This window comes from Conger conger, chromosome 3 (genome assembly GCF_963514075.1).
Source record: "Conger conger chromosome 3, fConCon1.1, whole genome shotgun sequence".
Classification (NCBI taxonomy): Eukaryota; Metazoa; Chordata; class Actinopteri; order Anguilliformes; family Congridae; genus Conger; species Conger conger.
Window position 1 is genome coordinate 68,985,467 of NC_083762.1, and position 20,018 is coordinate 69,005,484.

The 20,018-nt window shown below is 44.2% G+C and overlaps 1 protein-coding gene across 2 annotated transcripts; it reads left to right on the forward strand.

Moving 5' to 3' along the window:
- The first annotated feature begins 3,133 nt into the window (after nucleotides 1–3,133).
- fhl1a (four and a half LIM domains 1a) lies at nucleotides 3,134–20,007 on the forward strand. 2 transcript variants are annotated; one of them, XM_061235131.1, is made up of 6 exons: nucleotides 3,134–3,245; nucleotides 16,671–16,852; nucleotides 17,334–17,508; nucleotides 17,952–18,121; nucleotides 18,439–18,625; nucleotides 19,258–20,007. In XM_061235131.1, the coding sequence occupies exons 1-6, from the start codon at nucleotides 3,161–3,163 to the stop codon at nucleotides 19,410–19,412; spliced, it is 954 nt and encodes a 317-aa protein (XP_061091115.1). In that variant the 5' UTR covers nucleotides 3,134–3,160; the 3' UTR covers nucleotides 19,413–20,007. The 2 variants fall into 2 exon arrangements, with proteins under 2 accessions (XP_061091115.1, XP_061091116.1); XM_061235132.1 differs by lacking the exon at nucleotides 3,134–3,245 and adding an exon at nucleotides 12,045–12,168.
- The last annotated feature ends 11 nt before the right edge of the window (nucleotides 20,008–20,018 follow it).

A 20,018-nucleotide genomic window follows, 5' to 3' on the forward strand; every position in this document is an offset into this window, starting at 1 on the left:
GGTTAACTTATCTCCTGCCATGTAGGAACTTTTGACGGAGCATGTTTTCTCCTAAGTGTCTTAACAGTGTAATGTAAAGTTAAGTGAAGTACTTTTTGGTTTTTCTTTAGTTTTTTTTCATGTAGGGAAGGTGTTGGAAAATGTTAACAGTTGCACATGTATATTATTTGCTTCTCTTTATTTCCTGTGGGAAGTCTAAGCTGCTGTACAGAACTACATTTTGTCACTGTGTTCTGGGGACGCTAGATGAAGGCATTTGAAAGGTCTCAGTAGAGTAGGCTGAGATTCATTTCTTTTATTTTTTACCAATGAAGGTTGTAGTAAACCAGGAGGTGGGAGGGACGTGGTAGTGGTCCAAGCCATGAACTGAAGTACATACAGGGTACCTAACCTGCGGATGCAGAGACAGTGATCCATCCAAAAATTCACACGCATCATTCTGCATTGTTATTACCGCTGAATCTATTTAAATCATCATATATTTTATATTATGTAAGGAACAGTCCATTGGAATATTTACCCGTCTGAATATTAATGCAGCTGCTCTGAAATCTAATGTTAACTGTTTACAAAGAAATCTGAACTTTAACTACTAATCTGTCCTTAGATGTGGCATTAACCTTGACCCCTGACCCCACCTGATCTGTGATGCGTAATCAACAGTAGAGCTCAGTTAGCTCTTCCTTCTCTGGTACATGTAGCATCGATGTGCATTTCAATGGCAAACGATCAGCTAAAGAATAAGTGTGTAAGTGAGGATCTTTGTTTTTCCATGTTAATGTCACTGGTGATTGCTTGCACATTTAAATATACTATCTGTTGAAAGTAGCGGAGAAAGACTTTGGGGTCTCTGTTAGAAGATTTACATTTTATGTTTTATCGGTACTTGGCTATGTGATGAACTTTCTTTTATATTAATGTTGCATTTACCAACTGTATTAACACCACTGTCTGTAAATATCTTCATACGTCCATGTGCATTGACTGGTCAATAAAAACAACTTTTTTTTAAAACTCATTTCTCTACAAATGTGCCTGTTTGTCTTGCGTTATATTCCTTGTGTTTGGGGTTTGATGCTAGAACTTCCCATCTGAAAATAACAATCTCCCCATTATGGCAGGTCTATGGATGGCTGAAAAACTCAAATGAAGATGAATGCTCTACCTCTATGCACTGACCTAGGATCAGTCAGCTTGTAGTGTGTGGTTACTGGGCTGAGTTCTGGTTTGGGATGTGGTGATCTCAGTCCTTTATTCCCATTTCATATGGCAAGAGGCAGGGTAAGAAGGGTTCTGGTACTGTGGTAGTTCTCAGCAAGGCCTTACTGACTGAGCCACCTAGGAGCCTGCTGACGGCACATTTTAACAACTGGGACCTGTATCACCAAGAAAGATGTCTGATAGGGCTGTTCCAGGCTTTTCTCAGAGCAGTTATCCAGCTAACTTGGTAATCCCGCTTTGTGATACAAGCCCCTGGTGTTCCTGAAAAATGTATGGAAATATAGTTGATGGAGGGCTGGCTTAAATGAAAGTGTACGTTATGTGCTTGTTGCCAACCAGAAGGGATGATGGTGCTGGCCATCTGGTGATTATGTGTACATTATGCGATAAGAACATTTTCTTACTCCACTAGGACACCCTTAACACAGGAAAAGATCATTCCTCTCTCTGGTGTATGTTTATTCATGGGTCCTGTGGGAGGAACTGGGGGAAAAATGGAGAAACGTGCTTGTTCTTCCCACAAGACACGTGAATAAACATACATGAGAGGGAGGAATAGTTTTTTAATCACTGAGAACTTTGTGTTATGCAGGGAATGTCGCCGGCTGTCCTAATGCTTCCTATCCTATAGCTCTCACAAACGTCTGATATCAGCAATCCATTCTGACAGGATTGGCTGCTAACAATAATGTAATGTGGAAAAGGGTCCATTTACTAATTTATGGCTTTAAAGAGGTGGTTTGTTTTAGAATTTTCAACAAACAGAGGGTAGTAGTAATTTGTGTGACACAAGGAATGTCTTTTTGGATGAACCAGACATCTGAAAGTAAAGGCTTGCACAAACTAACAATATTTCCCACTCCTAGTTCCTAATAAATGACTTTCACTTTTGATGTGAAGTGTTTGAGTGCTTCCTTGATTTTGTGGACACAACGGGATTTCATCCATGAGGTTTCAGGTAAAGGAATTACCAAAAAAGGTTATTGATTGCGATGGGCCCACCAGGTTGCTAGTCTTCATAACAGGACCCCTAACAAAAGGCCAGGCCTTGCAAATAAAAAAGGATCTTCTGGTATTTTATTTATATGGTTAAACAAACACTTTTCATGGCACCAAATAACACTTCAGAAATCATTGTAGGTGTGTGACTTAATGTCAAGACTTTGAAGTTTGTTATTGCAGCATTTTCCAGATGTAGAGCATCTGTTCAGTACACTTCTGTTGAGCTTACAGGTCCATCTGTAAGTCTATGTTTCATCTATCCTCATAAAGATAAACTTGGGTTCTTATTTCTCGCTGTCTGTCTCTACCTGCCCAAGAGAAACAGCTCTTGATTGTGATGTATGAGGTGAGTCCCAAAATGAGTCTGTAGTCAAGTAGGCAATGGTAGTATGTGTAAGTGATGGGTTCCTGCAGAGTAGGTACTACTTTTCTAATCTGATCAGTGGCCAAAGTTTTATCGGGGTCTTGTTCTCACCACGGAAGCCGTCCCTCTTTCTCGGGTCACCGTGGCACTAGATGTCAGCTTTTCATGACCCTCCGGAATGCAGACAGATGCTGTTAAGGAATGAATTCCCAAATTTCGTCTGTAATCATTTGAACCAGTTCACAGGCCTGGTCGTGTGCTATGTCTATGTTTCTGGATACAGTTTTCCAAATGCTTGAGGAAAATTATTTAGCCTGTGTAAGTGGGGTAGGTAAGATCTTGCCTAGCTAAATCATTATGTCTACATTCATCACTGTTACTACCATCACCCAAATGCGCAATTTCTGTATCAAGAAAATATCTTTAATATCTTAAAACGCACAGCCAGATGTGTCTATTATTTTCTATTTTTTATGGCTATACTTTACACATTCCTTGCTGGAGTCATTGTTGATGTGAATGAAGTCAGGTTTGGATCACATCCTGCCCCCCCCCCCCCCCTTTCATCCTTAAATGCGTTACTTAAGAAGTTCAGAAGCCAAGAAGAAACTACACGCGATTGAGGAGGAAGACGCACTATTTTCAACGAAAAAAATCGGTGAGTTAACCTGTTACAATTTTCTTATTAAATAGCACGAAAGAATATACTGTGACTACTAGGATATATACATAAACTAGCTATATAACTTAAGCAACTATATGGATGGAGGTAGGCTACTCTTCGGTACCTGTGTCTTTCTTACTGTTTCATCACTGCACCGTTATAGTATTATGAGGAGGGGGTCCTTTATGCATCGTCATTGAAAAGTAAAATGTCTCTAATCAATTTGTTACATTTGTATTTTGCTCTGATGTGTGGAACGATTCTAATCAGTGCTCAGTCAGCTGCGCGCAAACGACTGTGGTGTGCACCGTCACAATTAAATGATTGAGCTCAGCATCTTCTTGACATTTGGGAAAGAAAAACGATGACAAGTCACTTAAAGAATTAAACGAGGAAAAGTAATGCGGACCTAGAACTTGGCATTCACCACTGGATAGTTCTTGTAAACTTGGCATTCGTTTTTTACAAGAACCATTGGAAAATTTCACAGCCACTGCATTTTGTGAAATTAATAACAAAGTGTATCTAACATAATACTTATGAATATAACACACATATACTTATTCTAACCACATATATTTATAACGTTCAATAATTCAAGGTTGAACGAAATTTCGTTCTTCAGTGCAATTTCAGGGGAAACACGCAAACTAAATGTCTGTTCGATAATACATTTTTCCTTGCTTTACTTTATAGTAAGCTTCTCCATAGCGATGTTTTGACTTACCAGAGCACATTAGAGCACATTGTTTACCGCTTTATTAGAAGACAATTGGTCATTTTGACATTTTGAGATTTATTGTGTTTATCTGCTGGGGCCCCATTTATTAAAATGTTACATTACGTAATTACATTACGTAACGTTAAATGAACGAAGATAAAGTTGCTTTTAATTCATTTATTAAAATAAAGTTTTTTTAAACGTTAAAAATGAAACCTAACAAAGTTGATTACATTGGTTTTAAGTAGAATCTCGTTTTACGGACCTGTATAACTCTTAAATTACCTTCAATTTCAACCCACGTGAACGTGCTTTACACTTACCGCGTCTTGTGAATTCTGCCAGTTATGGCCATTTTCCCCTAAATAAGGTTGCAATTAAATATTATTCATGCCTAAAGTTGTTTTTCCTAAACTTGCGCGCAGCCATCAGGCGTGCTGTACCTACACATAACCAGCAGGCAGTTAACCTACAGAGTGAACTTTACGTAGACACGGTCATATCCACGTCAGGGACAAGTGGGGTTTTATAAATAACTATGAGTCACGACTTTCGCCGTAAGCCATTATTTTAGATCATTTAAGATCTAAATGATTTATTGATTGAAATATTGGTTGATCCCATGGTTACGGGAGAGGCTTAAGCTCCCTGTCAATAAAAAAACTGTGTTGCCAATAAGTCTTTGAGGTTTTATTGAGAAGTAAGGACATGTCCCCTTGTACATTTCATCAGGGCATCATATAAATTATTTTGAGTTAGGAGTCTCAAGGAGTTATAATGTTTTTAAATACCTGACCAGGTTGCAGTGTGTGTGCAGGTGAGAATGGCGCTTTTTTACACGCCTCCATACCAGGGCCTGAACTGGCCACCCCCACCCTAGGAAACTCACATAACTTTTTATTACATTTCATATTTTACTATGTGGGCAGGCCGGATGCGTGAGCTTGTTGTCATACAGCCCAGTCCAGCTCCGCACGAGCAGGGGATGCCCTGGGGGCACCCTCTCCCAAAAGAGAAAACCTGTCTTTGGGGCAGCGGGCCAAAACATTGCCCCCCCACCCACTTCTTTTTCTTGTTTTTACAAAACTTGGATTTGAGCGCACACCAAACACCCAAAATGCCCAAATCATAGAGCTGGGTAAGTGAAGGTATTCATGAAAAATAAGAAAACAATTATATCGATGACACACCCATGACTGCACTAGCCTTATTGCCATATACGGCTGGATAATTATAAATTAAGTTTAAACTGCATTAATCAAATTAGTTGGTTTAAATGTTCATGGTTTGGCCTACGCACCTCTGAGTCCACCTTGGCATTGCGATGGAGGGGTACATTGGCATTGTGCATAGGATGGGTATTTCTGAAGGATGTTCCAGATTCTGGAGGTCTCCCCAGGAGCGGGGCTCCATAGTGGGGCCAGCCCAGGACACAGCCTGTGCAGAGGGCCTGCAACTGGAGATGCTCATGAATGTCAACGGTTAGCATTGGCAGCATTGCTAGGATAGAGCCCTTTAGTGTTGCCCTGATTAGGCAGTGGGCAGTTTCCGGGGGTATAGTGTCCCTCCCTCCCGCAGAAAGAGGGCAGGCCTCAGTGAACCCTCCTTGCCTGTTGCCTTCTTGTCCAAGTCAAACATTCCACATGAATCTCCTCAACACATGGACTTGATGACACCTGACCTAGCCAAATTCTTTACTTGACATATTGGACTAGCCTATCCAACAGCTGGTGGATAAAACTGCCATTTGGAACTTCCATAGCAGATACAACTATCCAGTGACACTTTGAAGCCTGGCCTTTTTGTTCATCTGGGGCAATGAATGGGAGGTATGGGACTGCCCTTAATTGGGCTCTGAGCTCCTTGACTCAAAATGGGTAAATGCTTGCTTTCATAAAAAGTATAGGGTAAACAAAAGGCTTTTTGGCTCTTGTTTTAATGTCTCTGAGTTTGGAACAGTGAGTCATGCAGGAATGATGTTGGCTGAAGTGCTGGCTCACCATAGCGCTGCTATCAGTGATCCAAGGAATGGCATTAAAATGGAAAAGTACAGATAATCCCCCTGCTGGACTCATTTCTGTCCCTGAGTGAAGCAGACGCGTAACCACTTCAGAAAACAAAGTGTGTGTGCGTGCGTGTGTGTGTGCATGTGTTTGTTTTTCCATTTCTGAAAACAAAGTGTGTGTGTGTGTGTGTGTGTGTGTGTGTGTGTTTGTTTTTCCACTTCAGAAAACAAAATGTATGTGTGTGTGTGTGTGTGTGTGTGTGTGTGTGCGTGCAGGTGTGTATGTTTGTTTTTCCATTTCAGAAAACAAAGTGTGTGTGTGTGTGTGTGTGTATGTGTGTGTGTACACGCGTGTGTTTGTTTTTCCACTTCAGAACACAAAGGGAGCACAGTTTCCAGCTGTGTGCAGGACTGGTGAGGACAGGGAGCAGAAGGAGAGGATGCTGCTGTGATGCCCAATACAGACACTCTGAGGGCAGAGTTCAGTATAGACACTCTGAGGGCAGAGTTCCCAGTCTCTCACCGGTGACCAGAGCAGGCAGTGCGAGTGGCACAAGCTCTGTGTCAGAGCTCAGCAGTGCAGTGACCAGGGTATACATGGTGAAACTGAGAGACGTTAGGGGACAGGTCCTGAAGACGCTCCCACCAGAGACCAACTTCACACAGTCCTCTGTGTTTCTCTCTCACACGATCTCCCTCTCGCTCTATCTCATGTTCTTAAGTAGTCTATTTAGCTGTAATTTGATATGTCTGCTGAGAAGGTGATGAGTGTTTGTGGAAAATCCAAATAAATGAATGGTGACAGATGTGTGGGTGTGTGCGTGTGAGATGATGTGTGTGTGAGTGTGTGTCTTTGAGAAGGTGTGTGGATGTGTGCGAGTGTTTGAGAAGGTGTGTGAGTGTGTGCTTGTGTGCGTGTGTGCGTGAGAGGATGTGTGGGTGTGTGCGTGTGTGTGTTTGAGAGGTTGTGTTGGTGGATTTGGATCATGTTGATGTCTCTGTGGGGATCAAACTGTAGTCTGACTCAGAGGGGTGTGTGCTTGTCCTCTCACATAGACACCATGGAATCTCAGCTGTGGGGGCTTAAATGGGACAGGATTAAAAATGGAGGTGACCTTAGCCTTTCTTAGCAGGCAGGTAACAGGACGCCCCTCAAGACCCCTGCCTGAGTCATCCCTCCATTGCAGTGGCTGCCATGGTGACAGAGTTCTGTTGTCTATAGATGTTGTCATGGCCATGAGTCAGGCTTGTGTTTATAGCACTCTTCAACACAAGGCCCATTTGACTGCCAGAAATTATTATTAATTCAGTGGAACTCATTATTTAATATTAGTTGAACTCGAGACGTGTTGCTTATAATGTATCTAAAACACTGTCAGTGGAAGTTAAATTTGACCAGGCATGGAAAATCCAGGTTCACAAAATAGAAGTCCTCCCCACTATTTTGTTCCCATCAACTGGATTTGCTCATTAACACAATTTGTCAACTAGGCCGTAGAACTAATTACTGAAATCAGCTGAGTTCAAGGGTGGAAAAAAAAACACATGGCAGGACTTTTACTTTCTGACCGCTGGACTTTCCACCTCTGAATTTATCCGTCTTTTAATTTACTGGAAGTTTATTATTCTGTAATAAAGTTATGTGTAAATTAAATAGTTTCAGCATATTCAGAAATATTTTCATAGTGAGCTGTAAGTGTATGCATTGATTTGGATGTCTGTCCTCCTTATCACAGGGTTCTAGATAAGCTTCAGTTTCCTGGGTCTTGTGGCTTACACCAGTCTTAACCCAGACAGTGAGCAGCCACCAGGGGGCGCTGCATTGCCTTTCTTTCTTTGGCACGGTCAAGGGGAGCTGACCCTTCCAGTGAACTAGACACCTAACTACTCCCTATCCAGCCAATCCTCCAGCGACACTGATCACTGATCTCCAATTGAGTAGAACAACTGATGATTCATGAGTAGAGATTTGGCACAAAGCTCTATTCCCATCTCTTTGTGTGTGTATGTGTGTGTGCATTTGGTGCTGTTCCATGTGGTATCATCACCTGTCAGCTTGCTCAGTAATTGAGCGCCTTTAATCTCTCTGAGAGTGTGCAGAATTGAGCCCTGACCTCCAAAGATGAGCAGACTACTCAAACTGAACACTAAGCACTGAGCTCCACAGTCTACTTAGGGGATATATGAGGCCATATCCCCTAAGTTATATCCAGGGAAAATACTCATAACTGTAGTGTGGAGTAGTTTTCATAGTAGGTTTTCTTCAGTGTAGTGTGGCCCAGTGACCTGGACCAAGCCCTTTTGCTGATAATTACTGAAGGGTGTTTGGAAGGGCCAGTTATTTCTGTTCTGGTGGGAACAGGTATGCATTTGGCCTGTCAGACAAATAACAGCCATGGCACTTACACACACAGAAACATACATATGCAGGCACACACGCACATTCAAACACGTAAAGTCACACACAAACATACACACATGCATACCAATTCCAAATTGTCTGAGGAAGGGGGAAAGAGACAGAGAAAGCTGAGAGAGATATGTGTACTTAAAAATAAATGCAGTAATTTATGGAGACAAAGCCATCTGATTACTTTCCATTTGCATACATGGGCAGTCACACTGAGGGGGTAGTATATTGGTGTGGAGCTGTTTTTATCTGCCTATTTCTGTCCTTGGCCAGGGCCAGTCTGGGGGGAGGGCAGGTGGGCTGGGGGCAGTGCATTCCTGTGCCATTGTTTAGCCGAATGACAGACAGGGGTGGAAAGACAGACATCTTATCTAAGCTTATCAGACAGCTGGCAACATTCCTGTATATATATACACACATATGCATCAGACATAAACATTGAGTGTACACACTGTATAAGCACTCAAAATATGCCTAGAGTTCACACATGTACACACGCAAGCATGTAGACATGCCCTAGCTGGAAACACTGTTTACATCCATACAGTGTTCCCACATTCCTCCAGGAAAAGATGTATTTCCCAGTCATTGATTTTCTGTGTAAATGTATTTGCAGGAATGGCAGATGCTTGTTTTCGCTCCTCATGTCATCTATATGGAAAGGTGATGCTGATTTGTAGAAGACCTATCATTAGCAGCCACAGACAGTTATAGAGATGATCACAGCACAGTGGAAACTATCTAGTTGTTCCCCCCTATCATATGATTTACAGCTGGATCTCTTCTGAACCTGTAGCAGTAGCAGCGGCAGCAGCAGTGGTAACAGGAGCAGCAGTAGTAACATTAGTAGCAGCAGCAGTACCAGGAGCAGCAGTAACAGTAGTAGTAGCAGTACCAGCAGTAGTAGCAGCAGCAGTAGTAACATTAGTAGTAGCAGCAGCAGTAGTAACATTAGTAGCAGCAGCAGCAGTAGTAACAGTAGTCGTAGCAGTAGCAGCAGCAGCAGTAACAGTAGTAGTAGCAGTAGCAGCAGTAACAGTAGTAGTAGCAGCAGTAGTAACATTAGTAGTAGCAGCAGCAGTAGTAACATTAGCAGCAGCAGCAGTAGTAACAGTAGTAGTAGCAGCAGCAGCAGCAGCAGCAGTAACGGTAGTAGTAGCAGTAGCAGTAGTAACATTAGTAGCAGCAGCAGCAGCAGTAGTAGTAACACTAGTAGTAGCAGTAGCAGCAACAACAGCAATAGCAGTAGTAGCAATAGTAATATACCTTTTATTGAACCCTGTGGGGTAATTTGGCCTCTGCATTTGACCCATCCTGGTTATTGGGAGCAGTGGGCAGCCACAGTGCAGCACCCGGGGAGCAATGTAGGGTAAAGGGCCTTGCTCAAGGGCCCAACGGCTGTGTGGATCATTTTTTTTATTGTGGCTAGACTGGGATTCGAACCACCGACGTTGCGGCTCCCAGTCATGTACCTTAACCACTACGCTACAGGCCGCCCCCAACAGTAACAGTAACAGTAGTAGCAGCAACAGCAGTAGCAGCAGCAATAGTAACATTAGTAGTAGCAGCAGCAGTAGTAACATTAGTAGCAGCAGCAGCAGTAGTAACAGTAGTAGTAGCAGTAGCAGCAGCAGCAGTAACAGTAGTAGTAGCAGTAGCAGTAGTAACATTAGTAGCAGCAGCAGTAGTAGCAGTAGCAGTAGTAACATTAGTAGCAGCAGCAGCAGTAGTAACAGTAGTAGTAGCAGTAGCAGTAGTAACATTAGAAGCAGCAGCAGCAGCAGCAGTAGTAACAGTAGTAGCAGCAGCAGTAGTAACAGTAATAGTAGCAGCAGCAGCAGTAGTAGTAACAGTTGTAGTAGCAGTAGTAACATTAGTAGCAGCAGCAGCAGCAGTAGTAACAGTAGTAGTAGCAGTAGTAACATTAGTAGCAGCAACAGCATGTGTAGTATTAGTAGCAGTAACTGTAGAAACAGCTCTTAACTTGGCTCCTGGGTAGCACTGGACTGATCTTTATGACTGCTGATGGACAGAAACCACAAACACATTCAGACAACATCACAGTTGTCAGAGGGAGGATAGAGAGATTGAGACAGAGAGAGAGAGAGAGAGAGAGAGTAGGATAGATAATAGGGTGGAAGAAATGACTGTGGCTCAGAGGGATTAAGGCATTCAAAAACTATGGCGCCTCCTACATCGTTAATATTTCTGTGAGGATTGACTTAATTGTACCACAAATTGTAAATTTAACAGGCAGTATCCTAAAATCAGGAACAGTGCAGTCATTAATAATGTACCAGATAAAATCAAATAAAACCTAATGCAATGGTTGAAAGAATTGGCTTTCTGTTATTGCTTATATTTAATTCAGTTTTTCATAAAGATTTTGGCTTAAGGCCATAACTGTGAAGTTTTAATAAATGTGAGCTGTGCCTTGGTACAAAAGTTTCATTTAGTCCAAAGATATGACTGTTTATTTTACTCAGAAACTTTATTGCCTCCTTTAATTAAGTTGCTAACTTCCCCTAGCTGGGTCGCTAGCTTTTTCCATTGTAGACCAGGCTCGTGTTTGACCGCCTTCTCCATGAGAGGGAGATAATCAGGAAAAAGCGGAATGCCTTTCTCCTCCAGCCTGGAATTATAACCCGTCCGAGTACTCCTGCCAACAGGGAAAAAGAACAACAAACAAACGGCGTAGCATCTGGGAAGAGCGGAAACCGCAAACTCTCGCAATTCTCAGCGGATGGAACTGCTCACTGTCCTTACCCCCCAACACTGTCTGTGACACCAACTCTCACTCCTTTCAAGGGAATATTTTCACAGAGGACCGTGGGGGGGGGGGGGGGGCGGCGGGGGGGTGGTAATGCAAAAATGAAGTGCTTGGAAAAGTTCCTCATTTCCATCGAATTTCAAACTTCAATGTTTGAAATGTTGCGCAAGACCTTTGGCTGGATTAGTGAAATGCGTAGCTTTCTGGACACGTCACTGACTTATGTAAATACATGTAAACAGACCTGACGGGAAAAAAAGAACAAAATGAGGTAATAGCCACTTTAACAGCTACTTTAGTGGAGTATTTATAGAACTGGATCAAAATGTATACACAGAACAGCAAATATCCCTGCAGTAATCCTTCAGCTTCAAAATACACGTTAAACAAACTGACATCACGTTGCCTTCAAATTAGTAAACCCAGTTTTAACACTGTTGAAATATCTCATATGTATTCTCCGAAGTGTCACGCCCTGCTCACGTACAGTAGTGTAACACTGCAGACGGCTTATCTATGCACTCTGGTTTACTCCCACTCCAAAATGTCAGTCTAAATGGGACTTCTCTTGTTCCTGGTCCCTCATACCAAACTCCCAAACTCCTCTTGCTCCTCTGTAGTCATGCCATTGGAATTTGTTCACTCTCACTCTCACTCTCACTCTCAATCTCACTCTCTCTCTCTCTCTCTCTCTCTCTCTCTCTCTCTCTCTCTCTCTCTCCTGCTGTCTATCTGCCCTTCTCCCACTTATTCTTTGGCCACATATCCAAAAAAGGGGAGGATAATTTAGTGGGGGGATTTGAATGTGAGGACAGGATAATGGGGTTATGGGGATTGGGCGTGGGGGAAATGAGGGGTATATATATCCCCTACCCCAGACAGGAGGGTGTGGAGCTTGTACCCCTGCACCTCTGTGGATATTACATCTATTCAGCTCTGCTCGCTTGTCTCTCTCGCTCTTTCCCTTGCTCTCTCGCCTGGATCCAGACATGTCCCTCTACCGGCATTCAGGTATAGCTGGCACTGCTGGGGTGTGCTACTCTCAATATTGGGCTGAGGAACCCATCTTCCACTGTTTGCTCCTTGCTCAGAGCTCATGTTCCTGACTGCCGCCACTTGGCTTGTGCCTCCTGTGTTAAATATCTCAATTTGAGACGGTGGTCAGGTCTTGGTATTGTAACTCGAATTCAATGGTGTTCTTTGAAGTAGAGATGATTCTGTTTGCTGAGGATTGGGAATATTGTCTCTGGGTCTGTCTGGGACAAACGGACAAGCAGGTCCAGGGCTTGTGTGTGATACTAAAGCAGTAGCAAAGTAGAGGAATCGGATAACAGGTTGTGGAGGATGACATGGTACAATTGTGGCTCTCTGGCATTTTATTGTAGACAATTCAGTTGTATAGCTTTGTGCTAGGTGCTACATCTCAAATAGATACATCTTATTATCGATTGTGATTTCTGATAGGTGATAATCATACATGTATACTTCAGGTTCAGGTTGAATAAAAAAAATATTTTCCCCCATTTCTGTCATATTCAGTATAATGACAGAAAAAGATATGGAGATGTATACATTAGCTGCCTGCTAGCCTGCCTCTCTTGAAATGAATAAGAAGTAGGTCTTATTAAAATATGTAATCACAATTCTGATTGAATACTATACATAATAATGTGCTTCTGCTTGATGCCTGTATTTAATTGAAATGTTTCACCTCACACATTTGTAATACCTGGGAAATAATAAGGTGAGTGAAAGTTAACCAATTTGAATTTTCAGTTCATAACCATTAAAATCTGTTAGGTCATATGCCTATGCTGTGGCAGGCTTTTGGTTGAAAGAGATCCTGTTTTTTTCTGGTGTGGTTAAACCCTGATTGGACACCTGGGGTTGACCTGGAAAGTGGTGTTCCACACTCTGTACTGACATTTTCATGACTCATTGACTTATTCTCACCATGACCTTTGCCCATCCAGGGTCATTATCCATCCACTAGAAGTAGCATACTCTGCCCATCCTAAGCCCGCTAACACCCCTAACCTCCCCTACCCGACCCCCACCACCCCATGTTGCTTGGACCTTTTTGTTGGCCAGATGTCCAATGACTCCAATGAATTCCAACAGCAGGGTTGAAGTTTCGCACCCATCTCCCCACTGGTTTGTATTTCGATCCAGAGGGACATATGCTCCCGTTTGGTCCAACAAATACACTTTTTAAAGAGCAATACCTGGACCCCCAGTGGAGGCAGTCAGTCAGGCTCCAGGGCTGCTCCCTCCAGGATCCAGTTTCTCCCGGACTTGGATGGATTTGGGAATGTGCGGTCGGGGGGATGCGGGGAGACTGGGATGGGGATGGGGAGGGGTGTGATCCTCCAGGCTAATAGGTGCTACATCTCAAATAGATACATCTTATTAGAGTGTTACGATTGTGATTTCTGATAGGTGATAATCATACATGTATACTTCAGGTTCAGGTTGAATAAAAAAAAATATTTTCCCCCATTTCTGTCATATTCAGTATAATGACAGAAAAAGATATGGAGATGTATACATTATCTGCCTGCTAGCCTGCCTCTCTTGAAATGAATAAGAAGTAGGTCTTATTAAAATATGTAATCACAATTCTGATTGAATACTATACATAATAATGTGCTTCTGCTTGATGCCTGTATTTAATTGAAATGTTTCACCTCACACATTTGTAATACCTGGGAAATAATAAGGTGAGTGAAAGTTAACCAATTTGAATTTTCAGTTCATAACCATTAAAATCTGTTAGGTCATATGCCTATGCTGTGGCAGGCTTTTGGTTGAAAGAGATCCTGTTTTTTTCTGGTGTGGTTAAACCCTGATTGGACACCTGGGGTTGACCTGGACAGTGGTGTTCCACACTCTGTACTGACATTTTCATGACTCATTGACTTATTCTCACCATGACCTTTCCACATCCAGGGTCATTATCCATCCACTAGAAGTAGCATACTCTGCCCATCCTAAGCCCGCTAACACCCCTAACCTCCCCTACCCGACCCCCACCACCCCATGTTGCTTGGACCTTTTTGTTGGCCAGATGTCCAATGACTCCAATGAATTCCAACAGCAGGGTTGAAGTTTCGCACCCATCTCCCCACTGGTTTGTATTTCGATCCAGAGGGACATATGCTCCCGTTTGGTCCAACAAATACACTTTTTAAAGAGCAATACCTGGACCCCCAGTGGAGGCAGTCAGTCAGGCTCCAGGGCTGCTCCCTCCAGGATCCAGTTTCTCCCGGACTTGGATGGATTTGGGAATGTGCGGTCGGGGGGATGCGGGGAGACTGGGATGGGGATGGGGAGGGGTGTGATCCTCCAGGCTAATAGGTGCTACATCTCAAATAGATACATCTTATTAGAGTGTTACGATTGTGATTTCTGATAGGTGATAATCATACATGTATACTTCAGGTTCAGGTTGAATAAAAAAAATATTTTCCCCCATTTCTGTCATATTCAGTATAATGACAGAAAAAGATATGGAGATGTATACATTAGCTGCCTGCTAGCCTGCCTCTCTTGACATGAATAAGAAGTAGGTCTTATTAAAATATGTAATCACAATTCTGATTGAATACTATACATAATAATGTGCTTCTGTTTGATGCCTGTATTTAATTGAAATGTTTCACCTCACACATTTGTAATACCTGGGAAATAATAAGGTGAGTGAAAGTTAACCAATTTGAATTTTCAGTTCATAACCATTAAAATCTGTTAGGTCAAATGCCTATGCTGTGGCAGGCTTTTGGTTGAAAGAGATCCTGTTTTTTTCTGGTGTGGTTAAACCCTGATTGGACACCTGGGGTTGACCTGGACAGTGGTGTTCCACACTCTGTACTGACATTTTCATGACTCATTGACTTATTCTCACCATGACCTTTCCACATCCAGGGTCATTATCCATCCACTAGAAGTAGCATGCTCTGCCCATCCTAAGCCCGCTAACACCCCTAACCTCCCCTACCCGACCCCCACCACCCCATGTTGCTTGGACCTTTTTGTTGGCCAGATGTCCAATGACTCCAATGAATTCCAACAGCAGGGTTGAAGTTTCGCACCCATCTCCCCACTGGTTTGTATTTCGATCCAGAGGGACATATGCTCCCGTTTGGTCCAACAAATACACTTTTTAAAGAGCAATACCTGGACCCCCAGTGGAGGCAGTGAGTCAGTCTCCAATGCTGCTCCCTCCAGGATCCAGTTTCTCCCGGACTTGGATGGATTTGGGAATGTGCGGTCAGGGGGATGCGGGGAGACTGGGATGGGGATGGGGAGGGGTGTGATCCTCCAGGCTAATACCAGGCGCTCGGTCACAGCTGTGGCCAGAACTCTGTCAGCGGCAGGCCAGGGGCAGATTAGAGTGGGGGGAAAACGGAGTAAAGAGCCCCTCGAAAAAGACTTTCGCGATGCCAAGCAGCGGTGTTTATATTTCCAGTGTTTCCATAGTGACAGTGAAGCGTTTGTCATTCCGGAGTAGCAATTACAAACCCCTAATCTTCCCCGCCGGAACACAATGATGCCACTTATCTGTGGGAGTAAGTGACAGAGGTCAAAGGTGAAAAACTCCCAGTACTCTCTGCTGAGGAAGCGAGTGTCTGTTTGGATGGAGATAATGTTTGTGTTGCAGCACGGGTGGCCCGAACTCGAGTGCAACCTTGCAGATGGTCAGCAGCAGACCTGGGTGAATTCATTATATCAACTATTTTAACCCGGTGAAGTCCCACAAGAAACAAGAAAATAATATTTTTCACTGTGTGTGGAACAATATTATTACATAAGAACACAGTGTGGGCCTTCTGTGTGCTTGCAATCATTACCTGTGGAAGCCTCATATCTGGCAATCACAATGAAAGGTTTATTGAGGATTGTAGTGTGGGTTAACGGAGGGCTACTGCATTGTTACTGTAGCCGCTGGACGTCAGGCGGGGTATGTTGGTGGGAGTGGCAGTTTTAGTATAGGGTTACTGATCTAGACAGAGGGCAGCCTGAAATGTATTTATGAATCTCAAGACAGGAGGTTACTGGATGACATCACCAAACCTGATTTCAGAGATTGGATTTGCAGAACAGTTTTTGTTCGGTAAATCCAAATATGACCCATACTGCCACCCTGTGGTGACATACGACCACTGCATATCTTAAGCATACGCTTATGTCAGTTCTTTGTAGGCATTGGGAAGCCAGTTACAAGGGGGTGCAACAATCATGGATTTTCTCATACAAAATCATTTTAAGTAGCGTTGTGCCATTTTTATACAGTTTATACGACACATTAAGCCAACACAGTATACTAGCATGAATCTAAAATGCATATCAACAGAGTTTAATCAACAGTTTTTATTGATTATTATTGTTAATGTACACAGACAGAAGGAAAACCGTATAAACTTCTCAGCACAACATAGGCCATTCTTACTGTCTTTAATCACATGATTTGGAGTTATTTCCCTGCTTACTTGTCTGTCTGTCTGTCTTGGCAGGGCCGAGGAGCTACCTCAGCTCCACCATGACTGACCGCTTCGACTGCTTCTATTGCCGTGACAACCTGCACGGGAAGAAGTACATAATGAAGGACGATAAGCACGTCTGCGTGCGCTGCTTCGACAAGCTGTGCGCCAACACCTGCGCTGAGTGCCGCCGCCCCATCGGCGTCGACGCCAAGGTGGGCCGCCACGCCCACCGCCACGCCCTTCTCTCTCTCTACCACAGCTGATTCTCTCTGTTAGTTGAGCTCCCGCACAAATAAATCCACAGTGCTGACACTCTTTTTGAGGAGTGGTTTGCTGGGGGCAGCGCTGTCGCACTGCTTGCTTACTGTAACACATCCGTGACCTCTTTACCATACCACATCGTGTCTGATCTGTAACATGGCCTCTATATATCACATTGTGTCAGATCCGTAACGTGACCCGTTTACAGTACCACATTGTGTGAGATCTGTAACATGGCCTCTATATAATATCACATTGTATCAGATCCATAACGTGACCTGTATACCATACCACATTGTATCAGATACATAACGTGACCTGTTTACCATACCACATTGTGTCAGATCCGTAACGTGGCCTCTTTACAGTACCACATTGCGTCGGAGCCATGCTGCCTTCCTCACGCTCGCTCTCCCTCCTCTCCCTGCCCAGGAGCTGCACCATAAGAACCGCTACTGGCACGAGGGCTGCTTCCGCTGTGCCAAGTGCTACAAGCCGCTGGTCAGCGAGCCCTTCTCCGCCGTGGACAACAAGGTCATGTGTGAGAAGTGCAGCGCCCGGCAGGATGGCACCCGCTGCCAGGCCTGCTACAAGGTGGTGATGCCGGGTGTGTATGCCTGCGTCTCCCGGGCCTTTACGGCAGGGTTCCCCAGCCCAGGATCGCAGAGTTAGCTGGATACTTGCCCTGAGTAAAACCCAGGTTCTGGATATCCAGCTAACTCAGTAGTCATACTTTGTTAAACAGGGCCTGGAGGGCCATGGATCTGCAAGTTTTCACTGATAATCACAATTTTATCGATTACTTGAAGACACCACTAACATCACCTCACTGTGAATAGTGTCTTGAGCAAGAGAGAATTGGTGACTCATTTTAAGGTGAAATTACAATCTGCTGTGACCTATGATGACATTTAGTCATTTGATGACCCTGATGAACACACACTGCAGCAGAAGAAAACACACACACACAGCACATAGTAGCCAGCTGGGGATCCACAGCCCCTGTAGTGATGTTTGGTGCCCCTGATGACCTGAGTCTGTCTCTCGCAGGCACCAAGAATGTGGAGTACAAGCACAAGGTGTGGCATGAGGAGTGCTTCACCTGCCTGACCTGCAAGGAGCCAATCCGCTCCCAGAGCTTCCTGACCAAGGGAGAGGACATCTACTGCGTCCCCTGCCATGAGAAGAAGTTCTCCAAGCACTGCGCCTGCTGCAAGGAGGTAAAGGCGCAGGGGAACACGTATGCACACGTACACACACGCACGTGCACTTACACACACACACATGCCCATGTTCACACACACACATGTACACACATGTACACACACACACACACACACACACACACACACAACCTCTCCAGCATGGACACAGGTAATCAGAATTGCATGGCTTAGATCAGGGGTGAGCAACCTTGCTTCTGGGGTTGCCAGACACTTCCAACACCATCGCCAGTTCCTTCAGCTCTTCAGGGTAATGAACACTGGCGACCTTGTGCTGGAGGTACTGAGTGTATGAGTGCTCCCTCCCCTTCCAGGCCATCACCTCCGGGGGGATAACCTACCAGGATAAGCCCTGGCACTCCGAGTGCTTTGTGTGCGACACCTGCCGCAAGCCCCTGGCCGGAACCCGCTTCACCTCCCAGGAGGACAAGGTGTACTGCGTGGACTGCTTCAAGACCTCCGTGGCCAAGAAGTGCTGCGGCTGCCAGAACCCCATCACAGGTCAGAGGCACCGACCACACACGCGCACACACACACACACACACACACACACACTCGCACACAAACACACGTAAACACACACAACCTTCAGAGCACACCGTTGCAGTCGGAGATCACTTAAGATGTCTTCGGTACACACAGGTTATGGCAGTTCTCACCAACCCTGCTCCTGGAGATCTACCGCCCTGTATGTTTTATAATTAGCAGCTCAACAGGATCTTTAGCGGTCGCTTGAGATGTGCTCTGCTGAGGTTGGAGTAGAAAACCAACAGGACAGTAGACCTCCAGGATCAGGGTTGGTGATCACTGGGTTATGGGATGGGATACTTGCCTTGGCGGTGTTCGGAATGGCTCCCTATAATTTCGGGGACCAGCCATTTTATAGGTTGGGCAAATTTGTCAATATCAAATGTGACGCCCTAAATAGTTCACTCAGCATTTGAACTCTCAGGCAGCAGTAATTTCACGATATATGCTTTTGGTTAATGTTTTTTTGACAGTCCTCAGGCGTTTTTAATTTCACCAGTATCAAGAGTTAAAGCACTTTTGGGTGCGTTGTTGACCCAGTGCTGAGCCGGGCTGGCGGTCAGCTGAGCTCTGACCGTGGGGATTCCCCTCTTCCGCCCCGACAGGTTTTGGCAGGGGGACCAACGTGGTGAACTACGAGGGGAACTCCTGGCACGAGTACTGCTTCAACTGCAAGAAGTGCTCCCTGTCCCTGGCCCACAAGCGCTTCGTGCTCAACGGCGAAGACATCTACTGCGCCGACTGCGCCAAGAAGCTGTGAGCGCCGCGCTAACACGCTAACCAAGCCGCTAGCGCGAGCCGCCTGCTTCAGAGCAGCAGCTGAGAGGCGGGTCAGAACATAGGGGTTTGGTAAGAGAGTCACACACACACACACACACACACACAGCTGTTTGGCTGGCTCTTTCCGTGCAGACGCAGTCATTAACCTTTGAATAAACTTCAGCCTACTTTAATAGACTATTTACCATTTGCTTTGTGGGCATGCAACATTCAGTACACAGCTTTTGAGAGCTTAGCATAAGAGTTAAATTCCTTTTGGCCTTACTTGGGGACTAATCCCGATATGTGCCTTAATGGGGGTATTTTAAAGATAAAATAGAAACAGTAAGCACAAGGGCTGTGGTTTTATTGATGCAAATATTCACCTTCTGTGACCTAACATTTAACTATTTAGCATAATTGTGGGCCTGTTTTCAATCTCTGGCTCGCGTTTGCTTGCTATGTAGGTTCCAGATGATTCCGCCTTCTGGAGAAAAAGAAGAGTCATTTCCTTACAGCATGTTGCAGTGGAATTTAACATTGTGGAAATGTAAAATCTGACTTACAAAAAAAAATAATAAAAGTGGTGAAAACTACAGCTGGCTTG

Coding starts and splice junctions, on each gene's coding strand:
- fhl1a (XM_061235131.1), top strand. CDS start 3,161: ATGCGTTACTTAAGAAGTTCAGAAGCCAAGAAGAAACTACACGCGATT. Junction 17,509..17,951: donor CTACAAGGTGGTGATGCCGG/GTGTGTATGCCT, acceptor TGTCTCTCGCAG/GCACCAAGAATGTGGAGTAC. Junction 18,626..19,257: donor CTGCCAGAACCCCATCACAG/GTCAGAGGCACC, acceptor CCGCCCCGACAG/GTTTTGGCAGGGGGACCAAC.